The sequence below is a fragment of the Equus caballus genome, chromosome 8, assembly GCF_041296265.1.
Source record: "Equus caballus isolate H_3958 breed thoroughbred chromosome 8, TB-T2T, whole genome shotgun sequence".
In the NCBI taxonomy this organism is placed as follows: Eukaryota; Metazoa; Chordata; class Mammalia; order Perissodactyla; family Equidae; genus Equus; species Equus caballus.
The window spans coordinates 1,249,241-1,277,219 of NC_091691.1; the positions used below are offsets into that span (position 1 = coordinate 1,249,241).

Sequence of the window (27,979 nt, forward strand, 5' to 3'; positions counted from 1 at the left end):
CAAATCAGGTCAGTATGGCTGTGTGATGCATCAGTTGTTGAAAGAGAGGGGTTATAGCCCCTCGCTGCAGTGTTGATTCACCCGTTCTTCCTTGATATTCTCTAGTTTTAGCTCTGTCTGTCTTGAGATCATGTTATTGGGGACATAGACTTTTTTTTTCTTTTTTTTCTTTAATTGAGTTTTGATAGGTTACAATCTCGTGAAATTTCAGTTGTACATTAATGTTTGTCATTCGTGTTGTAGGTGCACCACTTCACCCTTTGTGCCCACCCCCCACCCCACGTTTCCCCTGGTATCCACTAAACTGTTCTTAGTCCATAATTTTAAATTCCTCATATGAGTGGAGTCATACACAGATTATCCTTCTCTCGCTGGCTTATTTCACTTAACATAATTCTCTCAAGGTCCATCCATGTTATTGCAAATGAAATGATTTTGTTCTGTTTTGCAGCTGAGTAGTATTCCATTGTATATATGTACCACATCTTCTTTATCCATTCGTCTGTTGCTGGACCCTTAGGTTGCTTCCACGTCTTGGCTATTGTAAACAGTGCTGCAATAAACATTGGGGTGCATAGGACTTTTTGGGATTGCTGACTTCAAGTTCTTTGGATAAATAACCAGTAGTGGGATGGCTGGATTGTATGGTAGTTCTATTTTTAATTTTTTGCGGAATCTCCATACTGTTTTCCATAGTGGCTGCACCAGTTTGCATTCCCACCAGCAGTGCGTGAGGGTTCCTTTTTCTCCGCAACCTCTCCAACATTTGTTGCTATTAGTTTTAGATGTTTTTGTCATTCTAACGGGTGTAAGGTGATATCTTAGTGTAGTTTTGATTTGCATTTCCCTGATGATCAGTGATGATGAGCATCTTTTCATGTGCCTATTGGCCATCAGTATATCTTCTTTGGAGAAATGTCTGTTCATGTCTCCAGCCCATTTTTTGATTGGGTTGTTTGATGTTTTGTTGTTGAGTTGCGAGAGTTCTTTATATATTATGGATATTAAGCCTTTGTCAGATATATGACTTGCAAATATTTTTTCCCAGTTAGTGGGTTGTTTTTTTGTTTCAATCCTGTTTTCATTTGCCTTGAAGAAGCTCTTTAATCTGATGAAGTCCCATTTGTTTATTCTTTCTATTGTTTCCCTTCTCTGAGAAGTCATGGTGTCCGAACAGATCCTTTTAATACTGATGTCAAAGAGTGTACTGCCTACGTTTTCTTCCAGAAGCCTTATGGTTTCAGGTCTCAGCTTTAGGTCTTTGATCCATTTTGAGTTTATTTTGGTGAATGGTGAAAAAGAATGGTCAATTTTCATTCTGTTACATGTGGCTTTCCAGTTTTCCCAGCACCATTTGTTGAAAAGACTTTCTTTTCTCCATTGTATGCCCTCAGCTCCTTTGTCAAAGATAAGCTGTCCATAGATGTGTGGTTTTATTTCTGGGCTTTCAATTCTGTTCCATTGATCTGTGCACCTGTTTTTGTACCAGTACCATGCTGTTTTGATTACTGTAGCTTTGTATGTTTTGAAGTCAGGGATTGTGATGCCTCCCGTTTTGTTCTTTTTTCTCAGGATTGCTTTAGAAATTCGGGGTCTTTTGTTGCCCCATATGAATTTTAGGATTCTTTGTTCTAATTCTGTAAAGAATGTCGTTGGGATTCTGATTGGGATGGCGTTGAATCTGTAGATTGCTTTAGGTAGAATGGACATTTTAACTATGTTTATTCTTCCAATCCATGTACATGGAATGTCTTTCCATCTCCTTATGTCGTCATCCAATTCTCTCAGAAAGGCCTTGTAATTTTCATTATATAGGTCCTTCACTTCCTTAGTTAAATTTACCCCAAGGTATTTTATTCTTTTTGTTGCGATTGTGAATGGTATTGTATTCTTGAGTTCTTTTTCTGTTGGTTCATTACTGGAGTATAGAAATGCTACTGATTTATGCAAATTGATTTTATACCCTGCAACTTTGCTGTAGTTGTTGATTACTTCTAACAGTTTTCCAATGGATTCTTTGGGGTTTTCCATATATAAGATCATGTCATCTGCAAACAGCGAGAGTTTCACTTCTTCCCTCCCTATTTGGATTCCTTTTATTCCTTTTTCTTGCCTGATTGCTCTGGCCAGGACCTCCAGTACTATGTTAAATAAGAGTGGTGATAGAGGGCATCCTTGTATCGTTCCTGTATTCAGGGGGATGGGGTTCAGTTTTTGCCCATTGAGTATGATGTTGGCTATGTGTTTGTCATATATGGCCTTTATTATGTTGAGGTAGTTTCCTTCTATGCCCATTTTGTTCAGAGTTTTTATCATAAATGGCTGTTGGATCTTGTCAAATGCCTTCTCTGCATCTATTGAGATGATCATGTGGTTTTTATTCCTCAGTTTGTTGATGTGGTGTATCACGTTGATTGATTTGCGGATGTTGAACCATCCCTGTGTCCCTGGTATGAATCCCACCTGATCTTGATGTATGATTGTTTCGATGAATTGCTGAATTCTGGTTGCCAAAATTTTGTTTAGAATTTTTGCATCTATGTTTCATCAGTGATATTGGCCTGTAGTTCTCTTTTTTCGTGGTGTCCTTGTCAGGTTTTGGTATCAGCGTGATGTTGGCCTCATAGAATGTGTCAGGAAATGTTCCATCTTCCCTAATCTTTTGGAATAGCTTGAAAAGGATAGGTATTAAATCCTCTCTGAAAGTTTGGTAGAATTCCCCAGGAAAGCCATCTGGTCCTGGGGTTTTATTCTTTGGGATGTTTTTGATTGCTGTTTCAATGTCTTTCCTTGTGATTGGTCTGTTCAAATTGTCTGCCTCTTCTTGAGTGAGCTTTGGGAGATTGTAGGAGTCCAAGAATTTCTCCATTTCCTCTAGGTTATCCATTCTGTTGGCATATAGTTTTTTGTAGTATTCTCTTATAATCTGTTGTATTTCTGCAGAGTCTGTTGTTATTTCTCCTCGCTCATTTCTGATTTTGTTTATTTGAGCTTTCTCCCTTTTTTTCTTTGTAAGTCTGGCTAGTGGTTTGTCAATTTTATTTATCTTCTCAAAAAACCAGCTCTTTGTCTCATTGATCCTTTCTACTGCCTTTTTCGTTTCAGTAATATTTATTTCTGGTCTGATTTTTATTATTTCTCTCCTTCTGCTGACTTTGGGCTTCATTTGTTCTTTTTTCTCTAGTTCAGTTAGGTGTGCTTTAAGGTTGCTTATTTGGGATTTTTCTTGTTTGTTAAGATGTGCCTGTATTGTGATGAATTTTCCTCTTAATACAGCTTTTGCTGTATCCCATATGAGTTGGTATGGCATGCTATCATTTTCATTTGTTTCCCAGTATTTTTTGATTTCTTCTTTAATTTCTTCAATGATCCATTGCTTGTTCAGTAGTGTGTTGTTTAGTCTCCATATCTTTGTGCCTTTCTCAGCTTTTTTCTTGTAATTAATTTCTAGCCTTATAGCACTATGATCTGAGAAGATGCTTGTTATTATTTCAAATTTTTTTAAATTTGTAGAGGCTTGCCTTGTTTCCCAACATATGGTCTATCCTAGAGAATGTTCCATGTGCACTTGAGAAGAATGTGTATTCAGCTCTTTCAGGGTGGAGTGATCTATATATGTCTATTAAGTCCAATTGTTTTAGTTTTTCATTCAGCTCCACTATTTCCTTGTTGATTTTCTGTCTGGATGATCTGTCCATTGATGTGAGTGGGGTGTTGAGGTCCCCTACTATTATTGTGTTGTTTTTAACATCTTCCTGTAGGTCTGTTAATAGTTGCTTTATGAATCTTGGTGCTCCTGTGTTGGGTGCATAGATATTTATAAGCGTTATTTCTTCTTGATGAAGTGTCCCTTTGATCATTATATATTGTCCCTCTGTGTCTCTCTTTACCTGTCTTATTTTGAAATCCACTTGGTCTGATATGAGAATTGCAACACCTGCCTTTTTTTCCTTGCTATTTGCTTGAAGTATTGTCCTCCACCCCTTCACCCTGAGTCTGTGTTTGTCCTTGGGGCTGAGGTGTGTTTCCTGGAGGCAACAAATTGTTGGATCTTGTTCTTTAATCCATTTTGCCACTCTGTGTCTTTTTATTGGAGAGTTCAATCCGTTCACATTGAGAGTGATTATTGATGCATGTGGATTTAGTGCTGTTAATCTGTCGCTCATTATCTTGTTTTCCTGTGTTTCTTTTCCTGTTTGCTTTAGACTACCCATTTAATACTGCAATTTCTTATGCTGGGTTTCTTAGATCTTTCATTATCTATGATTTGTGACTCTGTTCTGTACTTTATTTTAGTGTCTACCTTGAAGTTTGTATTTAGAATCTCGTGTATAATATAGTCTGTTCCCTGGTGGTCTCTTACTTACTTGACCAATACTGATTTAGACCCTTTGCTCTTCCCCTCCTAAATAATTATTTTCATTTTTTATTCCAACTCATCTTATTAATTGGTAGTTAGAGTGCTAAGATCATTCTTGTTTTGGTAGTTTCCTTACCTTTACCCTAATGCTATAATTGAATATTTGCTATCCTGTTCTGGTTCTATCCATCAGTCTCCCTAGTCTGTGGATTGTGTCCCCTTTCTCCCTTTTTTCTTTTTTCAAGTATGAGAGCCTTGAGGATTTCTTGTAATGGAGGGCTTTTGGTTACAAATTCCCTTAACTTTTTTTTGTCTGGAAAAGATTTACTTTCTCCCTCATATCTGAAGGAAATTCTTGCTGGATAGAGTATTCTTGGCTGAAGATTTTTATCCTTTAAAGCTTTGAATATGTCACTCCATTCTCTCCTAGCTTGTAGGGTTTCTGTAGAGAAATCCGCTGACAGTCTGATAGGGGCTCCTTTATAGGTTATTCTCTTTTTTTTTTTCTTACTTCCCTGAGTATTCTTTCCTTATCTTCCCTTTTTGCCAACTTTACTACCATGTGCCTTGGGGTAGCTCTTTTTACATTGACAAATCTAGGAGATCTAAAACCCTCCTCTACACACATTTCTCTGTCAATCCCTAGATTTGGGTAGTTCTCTTCAATAATTTCATTAAGCACACTTTCTGCTCCATTTTCCTTTTCCATGTTCTTGGGAATTCCTATGATCCTTATGTTCTTACTCCTCATTGAATCCATTATCTCTCGGAGATTTTCCTCATTTTTTTTAATTCTTAGTTCTCTTTCTTCCTCTGTCTGGTGCCATTCAGCCTATCTTCGATTATGGTAATTTGCTCCTCTGTGTTGTCTACACGGGCATTCAGTGAATCCATATTCTGTTTTATCTGGTCCATTGTGTTTTTCATCTCAAGTAATTCTATTTGATTCTTCTTTATGATTTCAATCTCTTTTGTGAAGTAACTCCAGAACTCGGCTTGTTTCTCTTTCTCTCTACCTCATTGAGTTTTTGATTATAGCTGCTCTGAACTCATTATCACTTAGTTTACCTACTTCCAAGTCCTCAGGACTTAATTCTGTGTTGTTATTGTTTTCCTTCTGGTCTGGGGCTTTTATAAATTGCTGGATGGTAGAGGAGCGGTTTTTTCTCATGGTGGTAGAATTCAGGTGCAGTTACAGCCTGTCGCCACTAGATTGGGGGTCGAGAGCGGCGTGTTATGAGCTCTCTGCCTTGGGGCAAGAGGGCTGCGCCCACTGGCTTTGGGGGGGTGGGCGGCTGTTACTGACACGCACCGGTCTGGGTTCAGATCAGTTCTGTTCTCTGGTCTCCCAAGGCCCTTCATTCATAGGGTCCCCGCGTACGGAAGCTTTCGCCCCGTCAGTGGGTCTCCACTGAATCAGCGGCAGGAGTCCTGGATGATCCCCCGGTCGTGCGGCCCCTCCCCCGCTCCTTCCCCACCTGCGCTGCAGCGATCGCAGACTCTAGGGGAGGGAGCGATGTTCTCTCCTACCGTTCTGGCGCCTCCGAGGGTGTAAGCAAGGTGTATGATCTCCGCCTTCTTGGTATTGTAGGTCTCTAACGAGCTGGCATTATGTTTATTCTCTGAAATTCAGTTCTTCCAATCTTTTGCTGTATTTTGGAGGGGAGAGAATCCCGGGTCAGCTCAACCCGCCATTTTGCTCTGCCCCCTTCGACATAGACTTTTTAATTGTTACATCTTCCTGGTGAATTTAACCTTTTCATCATTATGTAATGATCTTTTTTATCCGTAGTAGTTTTTGTTTGTTTACTTAAAGTCTACTTCTTTTCTAGCACTAGCTATAGAATGGTGTTAGCAGAACAGACTTAGCCAGACAGCCAAAGTGTGAGTCCAAGCTTGGCCTTGAGCAAGTTTCTTAAGCTCTGTCCCTCAGGTTCCACATAAGGGGCGGGGGGTGATAGAGCAGACACTTCACTGTGGTGTTGGATGAAATTAGCTGATACATGTGCAGTGCAAAGCACAGTACTCGGCATTTAGAAAGTTCTCAATGGATAGTAGCTTTTTATTATTATTACATAATATTTCTTTGCTAGCTTCCTTTCGATGTCTTTTTGCCCTCTTTTCATTAAATCTTTGAATTTTTTAGTGTCTTATTTCGTGCTATTTACCCAGGATTTTGTTTACTTCTTTTATCTCTCTTTCTGACTTCTAGTCTCTTTTTTTCCTATACTGGTTCAAAAATTATATTATATATAGCTATCCTTTTAGTGGTTACTCTTACATTTTTAAAGGATGTTATTGATTTTTTTTTTTTTTTTCCTTTTTCTCCCCAAAGCCCCCAGGTACATAGTTGCATATTCTTCGTTGTGGGTCCTTCTAGTTGTGGCATGTGGGATGCTGCCTCAGTGTGGTTTGATGAGCAGTGCCATGTCCGCGCCCAGGATTCGAACTGACGAAACACTGGGCCGCCTGCAGCGGAGCGCACGAACTTAACCACTCGGCCACGGGGCCAGCCCCAGGATGTTATTGATTTTTAAAAAAAAAAATCTCAAGATAGTGTCTCTAACTTCCTTCTGAATAATACGAGGACAGCTCCAGCAGTTCCCAGCGTCTGACCTGTGTGCGTGCCCCTGTTGTGCTTTGTTTTAGTTTTACGTTGTTCTCATGCTTCTCAAGTGAGCGCTCTTTGGGGAAGGCAGCAGTTGTTTAGATTTCCCCGCATGTTTTTCAGTTTCTTCTTACGTCCCACTTCTTCCTCCTGGGTTTGATTTTTCCTTCCTCAGATACTTTCTTCAGGAGCTCTTTGAGATGAGGTTGTGTTAGGGCCTCACTCTACTAGTCTCTGTATGAAATGTCTGTATTTTGCCTCCAATCCTGAATGTTAGTATAGCTGGGTATAGATTTGTCTGTTGACAGTTACTTTTTCTCAAGGCTTTGAAGATGTTATTTTATTGCTTCCGCTCATTCCTTGCTCTGAACTGTCATATGCCCTTCCTAGGTTTGTTGTGTATTATAAATTTTAAACTTCATATCTTCCTGTTGCCTTGACATCCCATGAACAGGCCCTGAGCTCCGCCCAGGTAGCCAGGTGCACCAGTGTGATAATGTTGGCCTCTGCCAGAAGTTCCCCCTCCTTCCCTCTCCTGACTGTGACCTAGTGACCTTCCAACGCTCCTGTGAAATCCCCTCATGCCTTTGCTTGTGTCCTCCCCCAACCCCTAGTAAGGGCGCTTGTTGCGGGTCCTTGCATCCTCTCAGCTCCCCGCCCGCTTGGTTGAGCCTCTCCCTCGGTGCTCTTCCCGTGTGCCTCCTTCGGCGTGTGGGGACTGTCTCTGTGAATGAAAGAAATGGTTTTCCTGAGCCTCTCCTGTGCTGCATCTTGTGGCCACGCCTGACTGACCATCACCTAAAAGAACACAGAACAGTAGGCAGTCTTCATCTCTCTTTTGCTTTTGAGAGTTTCCTTTGTTCATAACACTTTGTTCATCACACTGTCTAGCTATTGATTTATTTTTATTTGTCCTTTTAGGGCACCTGAGGATTTATGTGTTGGATCAATTATAGGAAAATCTCTGCCATTATCTCTTTTTTAATAGCTTTATTGAGATATAATTTACATACCTTACAATTCAGTGGTTTTAGTATATTCATGGATATGTGCAACCACTACCACTGTCTATTCCGTGTACAGCATGTCGTATCCAAATCATGACACATTAGATCTCTTAGTGTTACAAACTCAGTGATATATTGTTGTAATTATCCCTTTACTGTCTGCAGTTGTTTCCTTAACCCAATAGAGCTGTGCTCCACATAACCTCCTTCATGCTGTTAGTGGGAAACATGTCACACACATGGTATATCCAGAGGCCCAACGTTAACATTATTTACATATTACTTTATACGATTGCTTTTTAAATCAGTTAAGAGACTAAAGGAGAAAAAAATACATGTTTATACTTTTACAATAATTACCTTTTATGGTGCTTTTTGTGTATGCGTATGGATTCAAATTACTATCGGTGAGTCAGTTGATTTTAACCTTAAGAATTTCTTTTGGTATTCCTTGTAAGGCAAGTCTGAAAGCAACAAATTCTCTCCGTTTTTGTTTATCTGGGAAAGTCTTTATTTGCTCTCATTTTTTGAAAGGTGATTTTGCTGGATGTAGGATTCTTGGTTGATGAGGGGTTTTTTTGAGCACTTTGAATATGTTATCCCACTGCCTTCTGGCCTCTGTTATTTCTGCTGAGAAGTCAGCTGTTAGTCTTACTGGGCTTCCTTTATAAGTAGTGTCATTTTTTCTTGCTATTTTTAAGGTTTTCACTTTGTCTTTGACTTTCACTTTCAGTGTTTTTACTCTGATGTGTCTGTTTGTGGGTCCCTTTGAGTTTATCCTACTTCGAGTTTATTGAGCTTCCTAGATGTGTAGGTCTTTGTTTTTCAGTGAATTTGGGAAGTTTTCAGCCATTATTTCTTCAGATATTTTTTTCTGCTCCTTTCTTTCTCTCTCCTCCTTTTGGTGCTCACATTTCGTGTATGTTGGTGCCCTTAATGGTGCCCTGCATTTCTCTGAGGGCTGTACTAATTTTTCTTCATTCTTTCTTCTCTCCATTCTAGCAAAGAATAATTTTATGTGAGTTTCGTGCCCTGCAAGTTCCTGACCACATGAGTTACATAGATTTGACTCCAGATTTAAGTGACACACAGACCCGTGGCTATGGAACTTCTGTTCAGAAGACATCCCTATTGCATTTAGAGACTGGAAAAAACTTGCTTCTCATGCCCATTTGCCTTTCACTGAGCCTGTATCCCTTTGAAGACCTGCCCCTGCCTCATACCTCATCCCTTCCCCCCAGCATCTGTCATGTCTGACTACCAGCTTAAGACTTTGAGTTTTCAGCTCCCTCCTGTCTCTGGCCATGGTCACTCCTCTTCCTCTAGTCCCAGGTCAGCTCTGCGCAGAGGTTATGGTGAGTGTCTGAGGTCCAGTGGATCGTCTTCCCAGGAACCAGCAGCTTCTTGAGAGCCTCATTCAAGACACATTCTGATTTTAAAATGGTTAAGATGCATGGCAGCTGCATCTTAAAATTGAGGGACTCTCATAAGTAAACTGCTTAGGCAACTTCAAAGCAAACACTTTCCCAAGGACTTTCCACTGGAATCGGGCACTTTCCTGTGTCCTAGCAATCTGGGCTCATGGCTAGGTTTGCCCTAGCCAGGTGTGCTTTTTCCTAACAGTATGTTGTAGTGACCTCTCTTGGACAGCTGCTACCTGTGGCCGTGGGGCAAATGCACAGCATTCCACTACTGGGAGGGCTCTCAGGCACAATCTTACCAACTCCTGTCCCAGGCCCAGGTGGGGAGAGTCAGGGCTTCCACTGGTAACGCATATGTATGTGCCTATTGCAGGTCAGACGTGTGTTGACATCAAGGATAACGTGGTAGATGAAGGGTTCTACTTCACTCCTAAAGGGGATGATCCATGCCTGAGCTGCACCTGCCATGGAGGGGAGCCTGAGATGTGTGTGGCTGCCCTTTGCGAACGGCCCCAGGGCTGCCAGCAGTACCGCAAAGACCCCAAGGAATGCTGCAAGTTCATGTGCCTGGACCCAGGTGAGACTGACGGTGGGTCACAAGTCAGCTTCCCTGTTCAGTAAAATCTATTGTATTTATATATATTATCTGTAAACAGCTGGAAATTGAAAATTTTAAGAAAAGTATCACTCTAGCACCAAAAAACATGAAATACTTAGGTATAAATCTTATAAAATGTGCGTCATCTGTATGCTACAAAACATAAAACACTGATAAAAGAAATCAAAGGCGTAAATAAAGGCGAGATATACCATGTTCATGGATCAGAAGACTCAATATCGTTGCAAGGTTAATTCTCCCCAGATTGTCTGTAGATTCAAAGCAGTCCCAACCAAAATTCCAGCAGACTTTTTTCTAGACGTTGACAAGCTGATTCTAAAATTTCTGTGGAAAGGCAGAGGAATTAGAATAGCCAAAAAGAATAGTTTTTAAAAAGAATAGAGTTGGAGGATTCATGGTACCTGATTTAAAACTTACTATACAGTCACAGTAATCAAAAGAGTGTGGTATTAGCAAAAGAATAGACACATTCATCAGTGGAAGAGAACAGAGTCGAGAAATAGTCCCACACTTATATGGTCAACAGATATTTGACAAAGGCAGTTCAGTGGAGAAATGATAGTCTTCAACAAATGGTGCTGGAACAACTGAACATCCACATGCAAAAAAAATATGAACCTTACACTACACGTCCTACTTTATATAAAAATTAGCTAAAAATGGTCATAGAACTAACTATAAAACCTTAAATTATAAAACTTCTAGAAGAAAACATATACTCTAAAAAAGAAAGTCTTTTCAAAGAAGAATGAAAACACAGGAGAAAAATTTTTATGACCTTGGGATAGGCAGCATTTTTAGATATGATGTCAAAGGCATGATCCACAAAAGAAAAATTAAATTAGACTTCATCAAAATTGAAAATTTCTGCCCTTTGAAAGACACTTAAGCAAATGAAAAGATAAGCCACAACACAGAGAAAAATATTTGCAAAACACAAATCAGACAAAGGTCTTGTATTCAGAGTATATAAAGAATTCTAAAAACTCAATGATAAGAAACAAATCACCCTATTAAAAAATGGGCAAAAGATTTAAAATGACACTTTACCAAAGAAGATACATGATGGCAGCCAAAAACCTGAAAAGATGTTCAACAGTGATTGTAAGGAAAACAGATGGAATCCACTTGGGGTACCACACCTAATGGAAAGGCTAAAATAGCACAACTGACAACCAAGGGCCAGCTGAGATGTGGAGCGACTGCATCTCTCCCAGTGCTCCCCACTCCCATCCTGCACTGGTGCCCTGGGGGCAGCCTGGGTTCAAGAGGCTCCAAGTGGTGAGGTGAGGCGCCAGCCGTGCAGCAGCCAGTAGCAGAGCCCATGTTGGGGTACAGGGCATCAGCCCCCAGTTCCTGGTGAGCTGCTGCTCCACCTGCTGTCTCTGACGGAGATTTGTAAACTGTTTCCATGTAACCAAGCTCAGTGAGATGGTGAGCTCCTCGTCACTGGAGCTCTTCATGCACAGGCTGGGCAGCCACCTAGAGAGGATCTGGGGAAGCTCAGGCAGCAGACTTCAGGGCACCTTCAGTTCCAACAGCATCTACCCCAGCAGGACGTGTCATCTGTCTATAACTAGGAGCCAGCAGCCTGGGAGATAGAACCTTGCCCTGTCTGGTATAGTCCAGAGCCGCATGGAGGGACCAGCCATGATGTGGGTCCCCCTGGGGCCCCTGGGCTGATCTCTGGCTCCTGGGACAGTGCTCTCTTCTTTATAAGGTCTGACTGCAGGTGACTTGGTTCTAGGAGATGTGTCTTCCTGGTAACTACTGTGGAGGGACAGTCAGGGACCTTGACCATGTCGTTGGGTTTATTTTAGAACTGATTAAGAGTTAGTCATTGCAGAGGAGTTGCTGCTTTAGGTGCCCTCCCCCAGGATCTCTGAGCTGGCCGTCAGTTAACAGACATGTCAGCAGCCCCCTGAGTTCATGGGCTTCCTCCCACGGAAGGGACGAAGTGTTCTCTTGAGGTTGGAAAAGAATCAGAGGCATCAAAGAAGCAGCTAATTGGTGAGAGGGTGTATCCTTTCTGCATGTTCACTTCCCAAATGCTGTCGGCAGTAATTGCCACGTTTGAGGAAGCTTTTTGGCCCTGTGGGACGAGGGCAAGAGTGAGCTCTGGCCATCTGCATTGGTGTGGAGTAGGCTGGGCCAGTAGGGGCAGCAGGGGGTCCTGGGAGCCTGGCCTCTCTCGTGTGGAACCCATGTTGGCTGTGAAGTGTCTCCTGGGGCTGGTGATTCAGGACCTGCCGGCATGGCTGTTGCAGAGGTGGGAGTTGACAGCCCTTTGTCCTTCCGCCCATGCAGAGTCCTCCTGCTTCCAAGGACTACAGGTGACTCCTCCCCACTGAATCCTCCCTGCCTCTACCCTGGGTCGGTGGAGGACCACTTCCTGGTTCCATTATTCTGTGACCTGGTGTGAGTGGCCCATCTCATCTAGGTGAAAGCACGTGGAAATGTCCATCATGTCGTAGGCCAGTACAGGTTCTCTTCCTTCACACCTCGTCCCATGGCCATCATCTCTGTCCCACCCTCAGCGCTCCATGGCAAGCACCAAGAAGCCCCAGTGTGTTCCAGGGCGGGGCAGAGCAGGGTGTCCCCACCTTGGCACTGTTGAAATTTGGGGCCAGGCACTGTGTTGTGGGGCTGTCTTGTGCACAACAGGATATTGAGTACTTCCCTGACCACTACCCACTAGATGCCAGTAGCACCTCTACCCCCCAAGCGATTGATGACAACTAAAAGTGTCTCCAGACATTGCCAAATGTCCCTTGCGGGGTGCACAGTCTCCCTGGTGAGATCCCCTAGTGTACATCACGGTGCCGGGTTCTGTAGGGGGTGAGGGCGGTGCATAGGGGCCCATAACAGAGCTGTGCCCTCTAGCTGCAGCCCCCAGTGAGCTTAGGCAGAAGGGACATGTCGCCTATGACTTAGAAGTGTTGGAGGATGAGGCCACCACCCAGCTGGGAGCTGCTGCTTGAACCCTGAAACCCCACTGCTTCTGCCTCAACATGTCCGGGTTCAGGCCGGACTCCAGCCCTCTCTTGGAGCTGCTGCAGGACTCTAGGCCTCCACCATAGAGCTGGCCAACAGCAGGGACGTGGCTGTGACCTGCCCAGCCTTGCTCTGACAGGGACTATGGCCCCGGGTAGAGAGGAGTGGGCCAGCAGGTCAGTGGCACCTCAGGCACCGTGTAAGGACTTGCTCCATGTGTGTCCCTCCTCCTCCTGCAAGATCATGAGTGCCACAGTGGAGCACACACTCTGATACACCTGGGCTCCCCACCAACAGAGAGGGTTGGTAGGAAGTAGGGGTGGGGAGGTCAAGAATTAGAGCAGCCACTGACAGGGACCCGAGGGAAGGGCGGGGCCTGTAAACAGGGACTCGAGTCCAGTGCAGACTGTCCTCACTCTCTTCCCCTGATGGGGTGATGCCAGCCTCCACATGCGAGCACTGCTGGGTACAGGGGAGTGGTCAAGCACTCTGGGAGCACCCCGTGAAGGCTGGAGCCCCCTATGTCTGAACTCAGGCCAGTCACACGGCCTGCTAAGCCTCAATTCCTCCCTTGTAGGGTTGTGGTGAGATACCAGGGAAGTACTAGGTGCCATGGCCGGACACATGATCCTGTTCAGCACCTCCCCTCAAGCTCCTGTTGTGGCTTCCGGGGCTCACACCCCAGCAATAGGGATGGTGGGAGGACAAGGTGGACATGGGCCCTCTGGGGAAGATGGAGGGAGGCACATGCCCCCGTGGATCAGCGGAGCAGGCGACTCTGTGGCCCCGTCCCCCACACTCGCCAGCAGAGGTGTTGCCGGGCTGTGGCATCTTCGTGGGTGCCTGTGGGGCCAGGTGCTGTGTGCCATGTGGCACAGGTCAGCACGCGTGTTTCTAAGTGCTCGTCTTCACGTGTGTGCCCAGGTTTGGTGTCAGTGCAGGGTTGTGTGCAGTCTCTACTGAGGTTTAAGGGTTGAGGTAACGGGACTCTTTCACAGCTGCAGTGGGGTCTCATTTATGCATGAGACCTGGGCTGACAGTCCTTCCCCAGCGGTCTACGCAGCAGCCCAGCAGGTCTTAACCAACCCCTCCCCAGTCCATTAGTGAAGCCTGTAAATCCAAGTCCAAAATGGACCTTGTGCTGTCACTTCTCCCTGTCACCACCCCACGCAGGCCACTGTCACTCCCTCGCCTGGATGCTGCAGGTGCCCCCACACTGGCTCTCCGACACTCCCCCGCTTCTCCCCTGCAGTGCTTCCTGCACGCAGCGCTGCCTGACCCAGGCCCACGCAGGAGGCGTCCCTCCCCACTCCAAATGCCCAGGTGCTTCCTGGTGCGTCCTGTGAGAATCAAACTCGGAGACACAGCCCCGGCCCACTGTCCGCCGTTTCCCCTGCCCTCAGCCCTCCCCGTGGCCGCCCCACAGGACACATGTCTCCTTTGCTTTTGATCCCTTTGTCGTGCCCCCTTGTGTTCTGGTACTTCTCGCAATTTAGACTCACATATGGTGGTCTTGTCCGTCTCTCACACACATGTAAGTTCAGCGAGGACAGGGACGTTGACATTTCGTCCTTGGCATGTCTTCCTGACACTCAGATCAGCCTGTCGAGCAGGAAGGAGCGTGCTCGGCACCAGAAGAAGGGTGTGCGGCCTCTACAGAGGGTCGCTGCTCGCTCCCTTGGCATGCAGAGCCGTTCTTGCTTGCTTCCTTAGAAATGCTGATCGTGGGGGACAACGTCTTCCTTGCTCACCGATAGTTGTGGGCATTTGCACACAGCAGACGTCCGAGGCCTGCAGCTCCTGAAGGAAGGCACCCAGCCACCCAACACAAATCAGCCAGGGGGAGGCCAGGTGGCCTGTCTGGGGACCGGGCCCCCATGACACCAGGAGGGCACCTGACAGGCCTGTTGTATGGAAACATTTTTACTGGCCCACAATTTGCTTCCCTCCTATGATGTTCAGTGTTCCTGATTTTGAGCTGTTTGTTTCTGCCATCTGTCCCAGTCCTGCCCAGTGCAGGGAATTGGGAAGCGAGTGTGCCTCATCCACATAGTTGGCCTAGTGGTGGAGGCTGTGGCTGCCTTGTAGTGCTGAACCCCTGGGGCTCGGGACCTCCTTTTCTAGGAGTGGCAAGTTTCCTTCCTTTGCTCCTAACAGACGGCAACAGCTTGTTCGACTCCATGGCCAGTGGGATGCGTCTGATAGTTAGCTGCATCTCCTCCTTCCTCATCCTGTCCCTGCTGCTTTTCATGGTCCACCGGCTGCGCCAGAGGCGCCGGGAACGCATCGAGTCCCTCATCGGAGCAAATCGTGAGTGCTCCAGCCCCTGCCTATGATGCCACCGTGGAGGCCTTGCCTTGGGCTATGTCCCCTTGCAGGAGGCATAGGAAGCAGGAATAGGGCAGGGAGGAAGGAGAGGACATTGACGGAAGGTGCCCCAGGGTGTCCTTGCCCCACCTTCTCACCTGCTGCTGGTCTGGGGAACTGGAAGTGCTGTCCCCGGGACCCAAGATCAGAGACCGTGGACATGTGGAGGGGGGAGTGCAGCCACAGTGCCAGCTGCTCTTCCCAGCGAAGGGCAGCCACTGTGTATTCAGATGATGATGATACCTTTTCCAAAAGCCTAGGCCATGAGTGTGGGCCACCTGCCAGGAGGTGACCTGCCAGAGAAGGAGTGGCAGATGCCCATGGCCATTAGGCAGTGTAGAGAGTATGGCTCACCCTCCTCAGCCCAAGTTCTCTGTAGCATCCCACCCCCCGAGAGAGCTGCTGAAATCACCCCTGGTCTCAGTGAGCAAGCTGGGGCTCCCTGGTCCCGTGTGGGGAGGGGCAGAACAGGTGCACACAGGCTGGGAATGGTTCAGAATTGAGGTGGCAGGAATGCCACAGGACTGTGCTGGCTGTGGTTAGGGGCCCCAGTGCCTCCTGGGGCTGCCAGGTCAGGTGTGAGGGCCCCATGTCACTGTGGTCCAGCAACGTTTTTCCGAGACTCTCCTCACTTCTTACTGAGCTGCAGGGTGAGCAGAACTCTGAGGCCATCATGGGCTAGACACCCAGAAACATGTTAGAGCTCGAGGGGTGTGGTGAGGGCTGGGGCGCAGTGGGCAGAGCTGAGACCGGACAGCAGAAGAGGCAGACCTTAACACAGGCTGCATGTGGGTGAAGGGCAGGCAGGCACTGAAGGAGGGGGACTGGGCAGGAGATTCAGGGCAAGTCGGGCTTCTCAGGTGATTGTGCCTAGGGGCAGCTGGGCATAGGAACATGACAGGATGTCTGGCACCCTGGGCCTGGGGTGGCAGATCAGCCTCAGGAGGGGTGGGTGGCTCAGGAGCCGAGCACCGCACCTCTGAGTGACATGGCTCTCTTGCTTGTTTCCACTTTTATTGCCCAGTGCACCACTTCAACCTCGGCCGGAGGATCCCCGGCTTTGATTATGGCCCGGATGGATTTGGCACAGGCCTCACACCGCTACACCTTTCTGACGATGGAGAAGGGGGGACTTTCCACTTCCATGACCCTCCACCTCCCTACACCGCATACAAGTACCCTGACATCGACCAGCCAGATGACCCACCGCCACCCTATGAGGCCTCCATCAACCCCGACAGCGTGTTCTACGACCCTGCAGGTGCTCCCTTCCCCACCCACCCAGGGAGAGGGAGTAGCCTGTCAACAGCCATCCAGCATGTGGGACCGGAGGCCCAGCGTCCTCCCCAGTCGAGAGGACTGTGAAGCCCTGCTCCTTTCCGGCATTCTCCTCTCTCTCTGGTTTCCCCTTTATGGTGGAACCACTGTTGATGAGCGGCCTCTTTCCAGGGCTGCAGGTGCAGATGAGCAGTGGTGGTGGTCACCCTGCCCATTGCCTTTCTCCTGTGAGCACCTGTGCTGTGCCTGTGAGCCAGCAGCCTTTGGGGCACCCTCAGCTGGGCTCTGTGCAGAGCTGGGGAACCAGGCACTGGCGGTCGTGGGTACGGGGCTGGCCCAGAGCCTCCTGGCCAGAGCTGCAGGGGCGAGGTCCTTCCAGAGCACACCACTGGGCTGTAAAGACACATGTGCCCGTGTGGTGAGCTGAGTCGTCGCCATCATGACATTCTCTCATGTTGGGGGGCAGCTCTGAAGTGGAAAGAAAGTGTTGGTTCTGTGATGTTGGGCTGATGACTCAAGTCTTGTCCCTCTGGTACTGCAGAAGATCCTCACAGGGCTGTGTAGCACAAGAGGAGTGCCAGGTGCCTCGCCCTTTGCCTGGCTGTCCCTGTGCCTGGTGTGCATTGCAGGTGTCCTATCCTGTTTCCCTGTGTGCTACACCCTCTAACACACATGCACGTGCACACACTCATGCACCCCTGCTGTATGATGGAGGGCAGTGCCCGCCCCAGAATGGCTGGCCCCTTTCGTGCCCACACCCTCAGCAGAATGGGCATCGCAAGAGCAGCACTCCCGTCCTCTTGGTCATGTGTGTTCAACTCAAATGGCTCCTCTGTGGTCTTTGAGGGTGGGAAAGACTTGGATTTGACCCTGCCCTTGGGGCACAGGTTGTCATAGTCTGTGGTCAGGGCACCAGGGTAGAATGAGCTTCCTGCCAGGGATGCAGCTAGGGGACCACAGGTCCCACATGCCTCCATGACCAGGCTGCAGGGGAGGAGATGCTTTGCAGGGCAGGGCAGCAGGATGGCTGGGACCATGGGGAGTGGCCAGGGGGTGCACGTCCTGGGCCCTTGTGCCCCGAGCTTTCAGAGAGAGCCTGTGGTAGGTAATAGGGAGCAGGCAGCCTGAAGGGAGTGGGCTGCCACAGGCCTCCCTCAAACCAGAGCTTTCTGCAGGCCCCCTGTTTTTGCGGGGCTGCCTACTCTGGCCCTCTGTCCCACCCTCTCATCCCCGTATTCCAGCCTCAGCTCCTGGCCTGGAGGCTGCGCACACTCTGTTGACCTGTCCGCCCCCAGCCCAGTAACTCCCTAATGCCCCTTGAGTCCTGCTTTGACCCCCACTGAATCTGAGAGGGTTTCTCCCCTTCCCTCCCTTTGTTCTGGTGACTCTATCAAAGCATGTTTCCCTCAATACACACTGTGGTTTGCTCACTGCTGCCCCCCTGTACCATGTACCATGGCAGCCCCCCACAGTGGGATGGTAAGGGGCAAGCCCAGCATGGCCTGGTCAGGGTGGGTATCTCCCCCACCCCCTACAGCAGGAGGGGGAACATTCAGGCAAGAGAACTGTCCCCTGGTTCTGTCCAGCCAACCCTTTTTCCCTATTCCAGGCCCACTGCCCTTCTGACACCCTCTGTCTCCTCCTGCAGACGACGATGCCTTTGAGCCAGCAGAGGCTGGCCCACCAACCCCAGGGGATGGTGGCGGTGAAGGTGCCTCATCACGGTGCCTGGAACAGCCTCTGCCCGCCACAGGGGCCCCTCTGGCAGACCTGGAAGACTCAGCCGACAGCAGCAGCGCCCTACTTGTGCCCCCTGACCCCACGCAGAGTGGGAGCACCTCGGCCACAGAGGCACTGCCAGGGGGTGGCCACCACAGCCGCAGTTCCCTCAATACCGTGGTGTAGAGGACGGCCCGGCCCTCAGCCCCGACGGGCGGGGAGCATCCATTTGCTGTGAAGAAAACACCGATCCCCGTGGAGACTTGAGGGGCCTCTGAGTGAGCCTGGACCCAACTGCAGCACACACTCACTCACAGCATGCGGGTGCACATGGAGACCACGCCACCTCCTGAGGGAGCGAGCACCTGCACCCAGTCTCCTTCAGGGCTTCAAAGACATGCATAGCTTTGGGTCACTGTCCTTTTTAAGCGGCAGAAGAATGACAAAGTTTGTTCAAACTATATGTTTGAGAAGTAGGGAACAAAGAAGGTGGTGTGGGCCTGGGCGGGGGCCTAGCCACACCCAGCCTTCCCAGCTTTGGTGGGCTGGCTTGCTGCAGCATGCCATCCAGAGGAGCCTGCTGCCCACCCAGGACGGCCACAGTGCACCTCTCTGGCCACTGCTCTGGAGGGCACTTCTGGGCGCCAGGGTATTTGTGGACTGTCAGTATCGTCTGGGCGGTGGACTGGTCTGCTGCAGGGCAGATGGCCTTGGAGGTTGCTCCAGTGGCTGCTCTGGGGGTGGCTTTCCACGAGTCCAGCTGTGAACATTGAGGGTGACCCTGCCCCAGGCTGGGGCCTGGCCTGGGTCTCTGTTGCCCGAGGCCCTGGGAAAGGGAGCCTGAAGGAGTTTGAACTCTCCACTCTGTCTTTCCAGGTGGCTCTGCAAAGCCCAGTTCTGTGCCAGGAGGCCCTGGCCCGGCCCCTTCAGTTTTCTCCCCAGCATTACTGTGCATGGCTCCCCCAGGAGGTGGCTCTGGAGCTGGACCAAGGCCCTTGGCCATGCATGAGTGTCCTGGCCCTGGATCCTCTGCTGGGGCTTGGGAGCAAAGCTGGCTCCTGTCTGCTACCCTCTGGAGCCCTGGAGCCCCTCCTGTTGAGTTTGCCCCTGGGGCTGGCCTGCCACCATTCCACCTTATTTGTGCCATAAAAGGTTGTTTCCTTAGGGGGAGGGGTGGCTGAAAGTAGGTTCTGGGCCGTGTCCATCTCCTGAAAGTCCACTTCTTGCACACCACCGCCACCACTGGAACCAAGTGCCCTGTGACCGCATGCCACCTTCCCGTCCTCAGCAGCGCGGGGTGCTGGGTGCTCTGCCCAGGGGCCTTTTGACCGAGGGACCCTGATGCCTGTTCCTGGGCAGTGGTCTTGTCTCCTGACACGGGGCTTTTACCATTTCTGAGGTTTGGAGATTAAGCGGGTTCTGTGCGATTTTTAGCACATCCATATCTTTTCTATGTTGAATGTTTGAATCTCTTCCTTTGTGTGTGTGTGTGTGTCTATGTCTATGTGTGTCTGTGTGTGTCCAAGTGGTGGCGGTAAACAGGAATTCGAACATGGGGCCCCACTTTCCCAGGCTGGCCATGGCCTCTTGGGTGGCACTGAGGCGTGACCAGATCTTCGTCTCTGCCCCTTATCTCAGAACCTGGAGCCCTGTTCCTGAGCCCCCTTGCAGACCAACGTGCAGCGAGGGGAGCATTGACTTGAAGTGGGTGCTTCTGTGGTGCTGTGGTGACACACCTCGGTGGCACTGCCCAGTTCTAGGCATGTTCTCGCACTCTCTGGAAACCTGCTTTGTTCTTCCAGTATGGAATGAGATTCTTGAGTTGCCCCACAGACCTGACTTTTGTCCCTAGAGCTGGCCAGAGGTGTGAGTTTTGTCATTGAACTGCCTGTCCTTGGGCTTGGCCTGCAGGAGTCGAGTGCTGGAGGCAGGCCTCACGCCCCTTGCTAAAGGGCTGGTCCTTCATTGAGAATGGCGTCCTGGGCACATGTGCCCACGCTGGCTGCTGAAGACAAAGCAGGAAGTGTGTCATGCCTCGAGTGTGTACTGGGCACAGGCCTTGTGGGTGCCAAGTGAGAGTCCTGAGCGTGCCTGCTTTGGACTGATTACCCTAATGGAGCTCCACTGGGGCCTGGCCCCAACAGCTCAGGGTCCCTCCCAGCCCCCCCGTGTCTGGCCCAGGCCTCAACACTATGTGTACAGGACAGGGCAGCTGGCATGAGATGTGTGGGACTGGGGAACTTCTTTTGGGGACTGAAGGACTGCTGGGGCCAGTCAGGCATGCAGGAGGAAGGGGTGGCCTGAAGCAGACCATGAGGGCTGTAGAGGGCGGGCCTGTTCTGGACTGGCCAGGGTTCTGTCCAACGTTGCTCAGCCTACTGGCGTCCTTAGGCTGAGCAGAAGGCCTGTGTGCAGTGCTGCTCCAGACCTGCCTGCTGCCTGCTGCATCTCCAGGAGTTGGTGCCCCGGGAGTTCAGCTCTGCTGGAGGGCGGTTGTGTGGGGAGCAGGAGGAGAGCTGGGGTCTGCTCTGTCCAGTCGCTGCCCTTTGTAAGATCTGGTTGTGCTCCATGGCCTGGTGAAGAATCCTGAGGCCAGCCCTGGCTGAGACTCTTGTGCTTCTGTGGGAGAAGGGCACCCCTGCCCCATGCACACTGGGCCCCTGGAGGGACAGGACAGGCTCTTGGGAGGGCACCCCTCCCTCAGGACCTGACCTGCCTGGTGGAGGTGGGAGTCAATACTGTACATTGTCTCAATGCCTATTCTTTATGTTTTCCTTTCACTAAGGGTTTTTAGTTTGGGTTTATTTTTGGTTGGGTTGGCACTAATCCTTTTCTTAAGATGCTGTGAGAACCATTTCATCCAAATGCCAAATAAATTTATGTTCTGGAGGAAGCGTGGTCAGTCCTTGGTGTGACCCAAGCTGGGGTGGGAGGCTCCCGCCAAGTTGCCACCGAGGCACAGGTGCAGAGATGGGTGGATGGAGGAGGTGGGTCATCTGTGGAAGCCAAGGGCAGGCACAGGGCTCTGAGACCCCCCTGTCCTTTCAGTTCTCCAGCAGTGGTCCTTCCACTAATTTCCCAATTTGTGATTTGGGCACAAGAGGGCACCCAGGGGACTCAACCTTGGGCAGATCCTCGTGCTTGCCTTCCTAACCCACCATCCTGGCTGTCAGCCCAGCTGGGGGAGTGCAGCAGTCAGATGGGTGAGGGGTCGGGGTTAGAAAAGGAACCAGGGAGTTTCTCAGCCAGGATAGGAATTTTGAGGAGGCAGCCCCTCATTCCTGAACACATCTGCATGGCTGAGGGTGGTCCTGAGCCCCCTGGTCGCCATCAGCACCGCCGACAGCGTCCCGTCCCCTGCTGCCAGGGAGGGGCCGCCTCCCTTCCCCCAAGTGGGAGGAGCCCAGGCCTCGGGATTGGGAAAAGGCGCCAGGTGCAGAGGTGTTCTCCCTACCTCTGGCACCCTCAACCCGCGGGCCCAGTTGTGCTTACGGTCGCCGGCACACCAGCACCCGGCTGCTGAGCTCTTTCTGGACGGCGGCGTGTTTTCTCCTGGCCACACCAAGAGGTGGAGATAACAGATCCCCACTTTCCAGGAGAGCAAACTGAGGCTCGGGCCACAGCATGGGGTCTGCTGGACGCCAGAGCCCTCAGGGCCTCCGGAGCTGCTGCGGAAGCGGAGTCCCAGCCTGAGCCAGGCAGGGCAATGGGGGTGGGATGCAGCTTCCTGGAGACCCACTGGTGAGGTGGTCCCCCAAAGAAGGGCAGGCCTGGAGCAGGGCTCCATCTCATCCCAGGTCTGCAGGAGAGCCCCAGTAAAAGCAAGGCTGTAGTTTTTGGGGGGGGGGGTCCCAGAGGAGAGGAGAGGTGCCCTCCCATGCCCTCCTTAAACCCGGCCCCACAAGTCAAGGGCACTGAGATCCAAGGTGGTCTCCCCCTTGAACTTCCGTCCTTGCTGGTGGCCTTTGCATGTCACTCCTGGTTCCCATCCTCCATTTCTTCATCTTTAAGTGAGCATAATAGACCCCACCCCCCAGGATTAATTAGGGGGACCCGTGTAGAACGTTTAGCAGCCGTAAATGCCAACGATTGTTGCTGGCATGCAGCTGCGGCCCTGGGGTCACAGCATGTGCCTGGTGAGCTCGGAGCTCTCTCTTCCCTGTGCTGGCCCTGTCTGGGTGCTCCCCCCCCCCCATATGTCCTCTGCAGTGGCTGACCTGTGAGCCAACAGGACTTAGCCACGCCCCTAGCCCACCCCACTAATAAATATACAGCTGCCTCGTCCTGCCGTCCTCCAGCACTTTCCAGTCCTCTGGAGTTGCAGCTGCTGCAGCATGTTGTCTCGGGGCTCTGCACTCACCTTCCTTGCCCTCAAGCTCTCCTTCCTCGCATTGCTGCTGGTTGTGGATGCGGACTCCGAGGGTGAGCACCGGGACTCTGCCCATCTTGAGTCTACCGCACCTCCCCACCCTTCTCCGCCTGAGGCCCTGCTACTGGGGTGGGGGTGGGGGGTTCTTTTAGGAAGGAGTTACTGGAGTTGGGGCAACAGGAGAGCAGGGTCTGCACTGGCTTCCCCTGGCCTAAGCTGTCCCCTCCTATTCTTGAACCCTGAATGGGATGGAGCTGGGAGAGGGCCCAAATGGCTCCTCAGCTCAATCCCTTCCCTCTCTCCACAGGAGCCTGGTGCTATGACTCCCAGGACCCAAAGTGTGGTGAGGACAGAGTGTCATGTGAGGCTGTGTGCAATTGGTCTGTGTCCTGTGGCCACTAGACAGTCTGGTGCAAATGTGGTCAAAAGGTGGTCTGCACGAGGCTCTTCTGTGGTCTCTGCAGGTTTCTCTTGATAGTCCTGGGCCACAGTAGCACAAGGCAGTGTGCATGTGACTGTCCCTCTGCATGTGTGTCCGGGTCCATGGCTGCTGTGATCTCCAGTCCTGCTGTGTGTGCAAAGCTGCTCCTATCAGGCGGGGCCTGTAAGCCTGTCAGTGTGGTCAGCCCATGTGTGTGCAGGTGGTGGAAGTCCCCACTGTGAATGTGTGGCCGTGTGCCAGGAGACCCTTCCATCCTCGTTCCTGTGGGGCAGTCACCTATAGGTGACTGTCAAGTGTGGCCTAGGTCAGGTGGTGCCTGCCTGGGTGAGAGTGTTGCAAACCGGTGGCTTGGCCAGGGTGGGGGGACGTGCCACTTGTGACCTGTCCGTGGGGGTGGAGGGAGAAGCTGGCTAGTCTCTGGGTATGTGTGGGAGGGAGGGAGAGGCCACCTTCCTCTGTGCACCCCCAAGTTGCCTCCCTGACCACCCACCTACAGACCCCAGGGCTTGTTCCCTCAGGCCCCACCCACTGGAAGGAGATAGCCCCTGCCTGTGGGGGTCCAGCCCAGTCTCCCATCAACATTGACCTTCACCTGGTCCGGCGGGACCTCACCCTCAGACCTTTCATCTTTCATGGCTACGACTCAGCACCTCCGGGCCCATGGACTCTGGAGAATGATGGCCATACAGGTCAGCACCCTGGGCTCAGGACCTCCCAAAGACAGGGGCAGGAACCCCTTGCATTGAGCGGGAACTCCCTTACACACACGGGGATCAGGACCCCTCCAAAAGAGAGGAGACACTAAACAGGGGTCAAAGACCTCCCTTACATGGGTCAGGAAGCTCCCTACCAATAGGAATCGGCCATTGCCCCTGAGGACCAGGAGTCAGGACATACCTACAAGTCAGAACTCCCCACAGCACCAGGGTGCCCGGGAGTAGTCACAAGCCCCTACAATCACACTTAGCTGCCTTGGGTCAGGACTCCTGCCCCAGGAGGGCCACCCTCTCCCTGCCATGCAGGGTGGGGGTTTCCACTGCAGTCTGTGGAGCCCCTCCCCACTGACCAGCAGAGGGCCTGGACTGTGTCCTAGTTCTATGGAGGCCCAGCCAGGGAGCAGACTGTCCCGGGGGGACCTTTGCTTGAACCCTGTGCCCTAATGGCACAAAGGCGGGTAGGTGGGGGGAAGGGAAGGGTGTCATGTGCTTCCTCGCCCTCAGTGCTGCTCCACGTGGACACTGGCCCGCAGAGCCGCCTGGAGATGCAGGGTGCTGGGCTGCCACTACCTGCCTACCGTGCACTGCAGCTACACTTCCACTGGGGGGGCCCTGGGCGAGCAGGCTCAGAGCACAGCCTGGACGGGCAGCGCCGCCCCATGGAGGTGGGCTCAGGCATGGGGTAGGGTGGCGGGAGTGGCCTATGGAGGCCAGGGGGTGCATGGTGGGGGCGGCTGGGTACCTCCCATGGTCTGTGCCTCCCCAGATGCACGTGGTCCACATGAACACGCGGTACCAGAGCATGGGGGAGGCTCGAGTTCACCCTGATGGGCTGGCAGTGCTGGCCGTGTTCTTGGCGGTGAGGGAGGGGCCCTGTGACTCCTCACTGTGAGGGAGGGAGGGGCTCCACTGGGGTCTGCAGCGGGGGCAGGGTGGGACTGTGGAGTTTGTGGTGGAGTAGCGGGGGTTCCGGGGTCTGTAGGGTTTAAAGGGTTCTGTGGGAGGATGGGGCCAGTGGGACGTAGTTGATCTGCAGGGTCGGGGTAGGGGGATCCTCCCCCCAGCAGATCTCCCAGATCCCCCGCTCTGGGAGTCTACCCTCCTCCCACTTAGAGGCTCCCCCAGACTCTCTCAGACGCCCTCAGAGTTCCCCCTTTGGAGACCCCCACTCAGAGCTCCTCTCACTTGGAGCCCCTCCCCAGGAGCAGGACTCTGACAACGCCAACTTCTCGGCCCTTGTGTCGGGCCTGAAAAACGTGTCTGCGCGCGGTGAGGAGCGCCGGGTCCCACCTGGGCTAGGGGTGCTGGGGGCCGGGGCGTTGGGCACAGGGAGTCCAGTTCCAACCCCGCCGCCACTCCCCCCAGGGGTCTCCGTGGATCTGGCGTCCACCTTCCCGCTGGCCTCGCTGCTGCCCGGCGCCTCCGGCCTCTCGCGCTACTATCGCTACTGGGGGTCGCTGACCACGCCCGGCTGCGAGCCCGCCGTGCTCTGGACGGTCTTCGAGGACGCGGTGCCCATCGGGCGCGCGCAGGTGGGGCCGCCGCGCCTTCCCTGGGCGGGGCTGCCCGCCAACCGGCCGCCGTTCTTGACCGGCTCTGCCCCGCACCCTCAGGTGGCCCAGTTCCAGTCGGTGCCCCAGGCCGGGCCCCCAGGCTCGCAGCCCGCGCCGCTCACGGAGAACTTCCGCCCGCAGCAGCCTCTCGGGGGGCGCAGGGTCTCGGCCTCTCCTGGCGCCTCCGTCCGCGGGGCAGCCCCGGCCCCCGCTCCCCGCCTGGCCCGCGTGCGCGGGGCTCTGCTGGGCCTGGCGCTCAGCCTGTGCCTCCAGCCGGGCCCCTAGGATCCAGACGCGACCCTGCTCCTGCAATAAACGGTACACGGAGTGAGCTTGGCCTCATGTGGCTGGCGGCGGGAGGGGTCTGGGGCGCACTGCCTCCCCCACGGAAGCGGGATTCCTGCTGTAACCCACCAAGGCCTCGGTGGGCCTGTCCATATACAACCAGGACTCCCCTGACTGACTTCCCCTACCCCACCACAGCCAGTCCCAGACCGCCAGGCGTAACCCCAGACCGCCAGGCGTAACCCCAGACCTCCCCGGACCCCTCTGAGAGGGAGAAGGCACCCCATCTCCCAACCTTCACGGTATGTCTAAATCCCCTGGTAAGACAGAAGGAGAAAAGCTAGCAGGCCTTAGAACCGCCACCTGCTGAAGCAGAAGATTACACGTTTTATTTTAAAAACCACTGGCTGACGGGCCCTGGGACACTGCCTGTGGTTCAATGATGCCTCCAGCTGACTTTTCCGCGAGGCCAGGCCGGAGAAGCTGCTGCTTCCAGGCTCGGCTGAGCGGGTCCTGGTGACAGGAACAGCCAATGAAAGGCGAAACGAGGCGAAACGGTGCCCAAGTGACACTGGGAAGTCACGCTGCAGAGTCTGAGTGTAGGGTACCACTTTCTGGAGAGATACTAGTGTCCAGGTGACTGCCTGTGGAGAGGCCCAGTGAAGGGGTAAGTGTCCTTGTTATCACTGTCCAAAGCGAAGCTAAGAGTCCAAGAGATGCTGACTGCAGGCAGCCGTGTCCAGGCAACCTGTCCAGTGGGAGGATGAGTCCGGCGGATAGAGCGAAGCTGCCGGGAGGCAGGCTGCTGTCCCGTTGCTGTCCCGTGGAATGTGGCTGTGTATCCATCCGGGTGACACTGTCCTGAGTGAGGCTGTGTCAGCTGATGAGGTCCCCACAGCCCACGTGTCCCAGGCGTCTGTTGCTTGGGGTGGGATCACATTCTATCCCAGTGCGTGAAATCCCTGCCTCCGCGCCAGACCCTTAAAAGAAAAAACAACCCGCAACCTCCTCCCGTGAGGCAGAGTCGTCCCGCCGGGCCGCAGACGCTTAGGCTTACCCCGCCCCGTGCCCTCACTGAGGCTGACATACCCCTGGGCTAGACACTTCCCTGGCTTTAAGGCCCAAAGGGGCTTCCCCCAACCCAGCCCCCAGGCTCGGTCTCCAGTGGTGATCGCCGGCTGCGCGGAGCCACCCGCACCTCGCGGACGCGATCCCGGCGGCCCCAGCCCGCTCTGTCCTGCCGCCTACACCCCAACACCGGAGCACCAGCTGGCGCGTCCAAGGACCCCTCTCTCCGAGCCACGCTCCACGCGGGGGCGGATCTGTCCCCTTGCTCCTCCGGCCGGGGGCGGCGCCTCCAGGAGCACCTCGCCCCAGGCCCCCTCGGCGCGGCCGGCTCAGTCCCCTCCGCCCTGCGGCGCCCCGGGCGGCACCGGCGTCTTCTTCAGGTTCTTCCGGGCCGGGGCCCGGTTGGCGCCGCCGTCGGCGGGACCGTCCGGGGCGGCGGAGGCCGCGGCGGGCCTCGCGACCGCGGCCAGGGCGTTCACGGTGCCGAGCGCCCGCAGCAGGGCCGGGCCGCGGGGGGCGGCGCGGGGCTCGCGGCGGGCGGGCGGCGGCGGCAGCGCGCGCAGGGCGTCCAGCTCCTCCCGCAGCTCCGCGCGCAGCGCCGCGAGCCCCGCGCCCAGCTCGGCGCGCACGGCCGCCAGGCCCTCCTGCAGCCGCCGCTCGCTCACCTCCAGGACGCCCGCCGGGTAGGTGGCCCCGCCGCGCGGCTCCCCGCACACCGAGCACACCGAGGCGCGGCTGCGCTCGTCCGCCCGCGCCCCGGCCCCCGCCGCCGCCGCCCCCGCGCGCTCCACCAGCCGCAGCAGCGGGGGCGCGTCGGCCCGCGCCGCCGCCTCGGCCCGGAGTTGGCCCCGCAGGCGGGCCAGGCGGCCCGGGGCGCGGGCTTCTTCGGCTCCCGGCCCGTTGGGCTGCGGCCCGAGGTCCCGCCGGCGGCCGGCGGCGCGCCGCAGGGCCTCGCTGGCGCCGTATGCGCTGCGCGCCTGGGCCCACTGGCGTCCGGGCTCCGCTGCCATCCGCGCCGCCGCCACCGCCACCAGCGCTCGGCCTGTCTGGGAGCCCCAGCCTGCAGCCTAGCGACCGCTGGGCCCGAGCGACGCGCTGTGGAGAGGGCCCCCGGGACCGCTGTGGGAACGACCGAGGCCTCAGGGGGTCTGCCCTGGGGCCTGGGGAACCCCT

General features: G+C 52.9%; 3 protein-coding genes across 18 annotated transcripts in view; 2 read left to right on the forward strand and 1 right to left on the reverse strand.

The window, feature by feature from the left end:
• DGCR2 (DiGeorge syndrome critical region gene 2) overlaps nt 1-21,266 on the forward strand; it is an 89,280-nt gene extending 68,014 nt beyond the window's left edge. For 5 of the 14 annotated variants that reach the window (XM_070275987.1, XM_070275981.1, XM_070275980.1 and 2 more), the window contains 4 exons: nt 9,770-9,973; nt 15,167-15,319; nt 16,401-16,637; nt 18,303-21,266. In XM_070275987.1, coding sequence (XP_070132088.1) covers nt 9,770-9,973; nt 15,167-15,319; nt 16,401-16,637; nt 18,303-18,559 — 851 coding nt within the window. In that variant the 3' untranslated portion in view covers nt 18,560-21,266. Of the gene's footprint in view, nt 1-9,769; nt 9,986-15,166; nt 15,320-16,400; nt 16,638-18,302 lie in introns of all 14 variants that reach the window. The other 9 variants (XM_070275978.1, XM_070275979.1, XM_070275986.1 and 6 more) reach the window with 2 other exon arrangements.
• Nucleotides 21,267-22,591: 1,325 nt separating this feature from the next.
• CA15 (carbonic anhydrase 15) lies at nt 22,592-26,133 on the forward strand. Of its 3 annotated transcripts, none has more exons than XM_023646652.2 (8): nt 22,592-22,795; nt 23,050-23,085; nt 23,703-23,873; nt 24,405-24,565; nt 24,667-24,759; nt 25,103-25,169; nt 25,266-25,432; nt 25,514-26,133. In XM_023646652.2, the coding sequence occupies exons 1-8, from the start codon at nt 22,708-22,710 to the stop codon at nt 25,736-25,738; spliced, it is 1,008 nt and encodes a 335-aa protein (XP_023502420.2). In that variant the 5' UTR covers nt 22,592-22,707; the 3' UTR covers nt 25,739-26,133. The 3 variants fall into 3 exon arrangements, with proteins under 3 accessions (XP_023502420.2, XP_070132097.1, XP_023502419.2); XM_070275996.1 differs by having other exon boundaries at nt 23,832-23,873; nt 25,514-25,832; XM_023646651.2 differs by having other exon boundaries at nt 25,266-25,832.
• LOC138925472 (protein FAM246C) lies at nt 26,106-27,948 on the reverse strand. Its single transcript, XM_070275998.1, has one exon. The coding sequence runs from the start codon at nt 27,814-27,816 to the stop codon at nt 27,136-27,138; it is 681 nt and encodes a 226-aa protein (XP_070132099.1). The 5' UTR covers nt 27,817-27,948; the 3' UTR covers nt 26,106-27,135.
• Nucleotides 27,949-27,979: the final 31 nt, after the last annotated feature.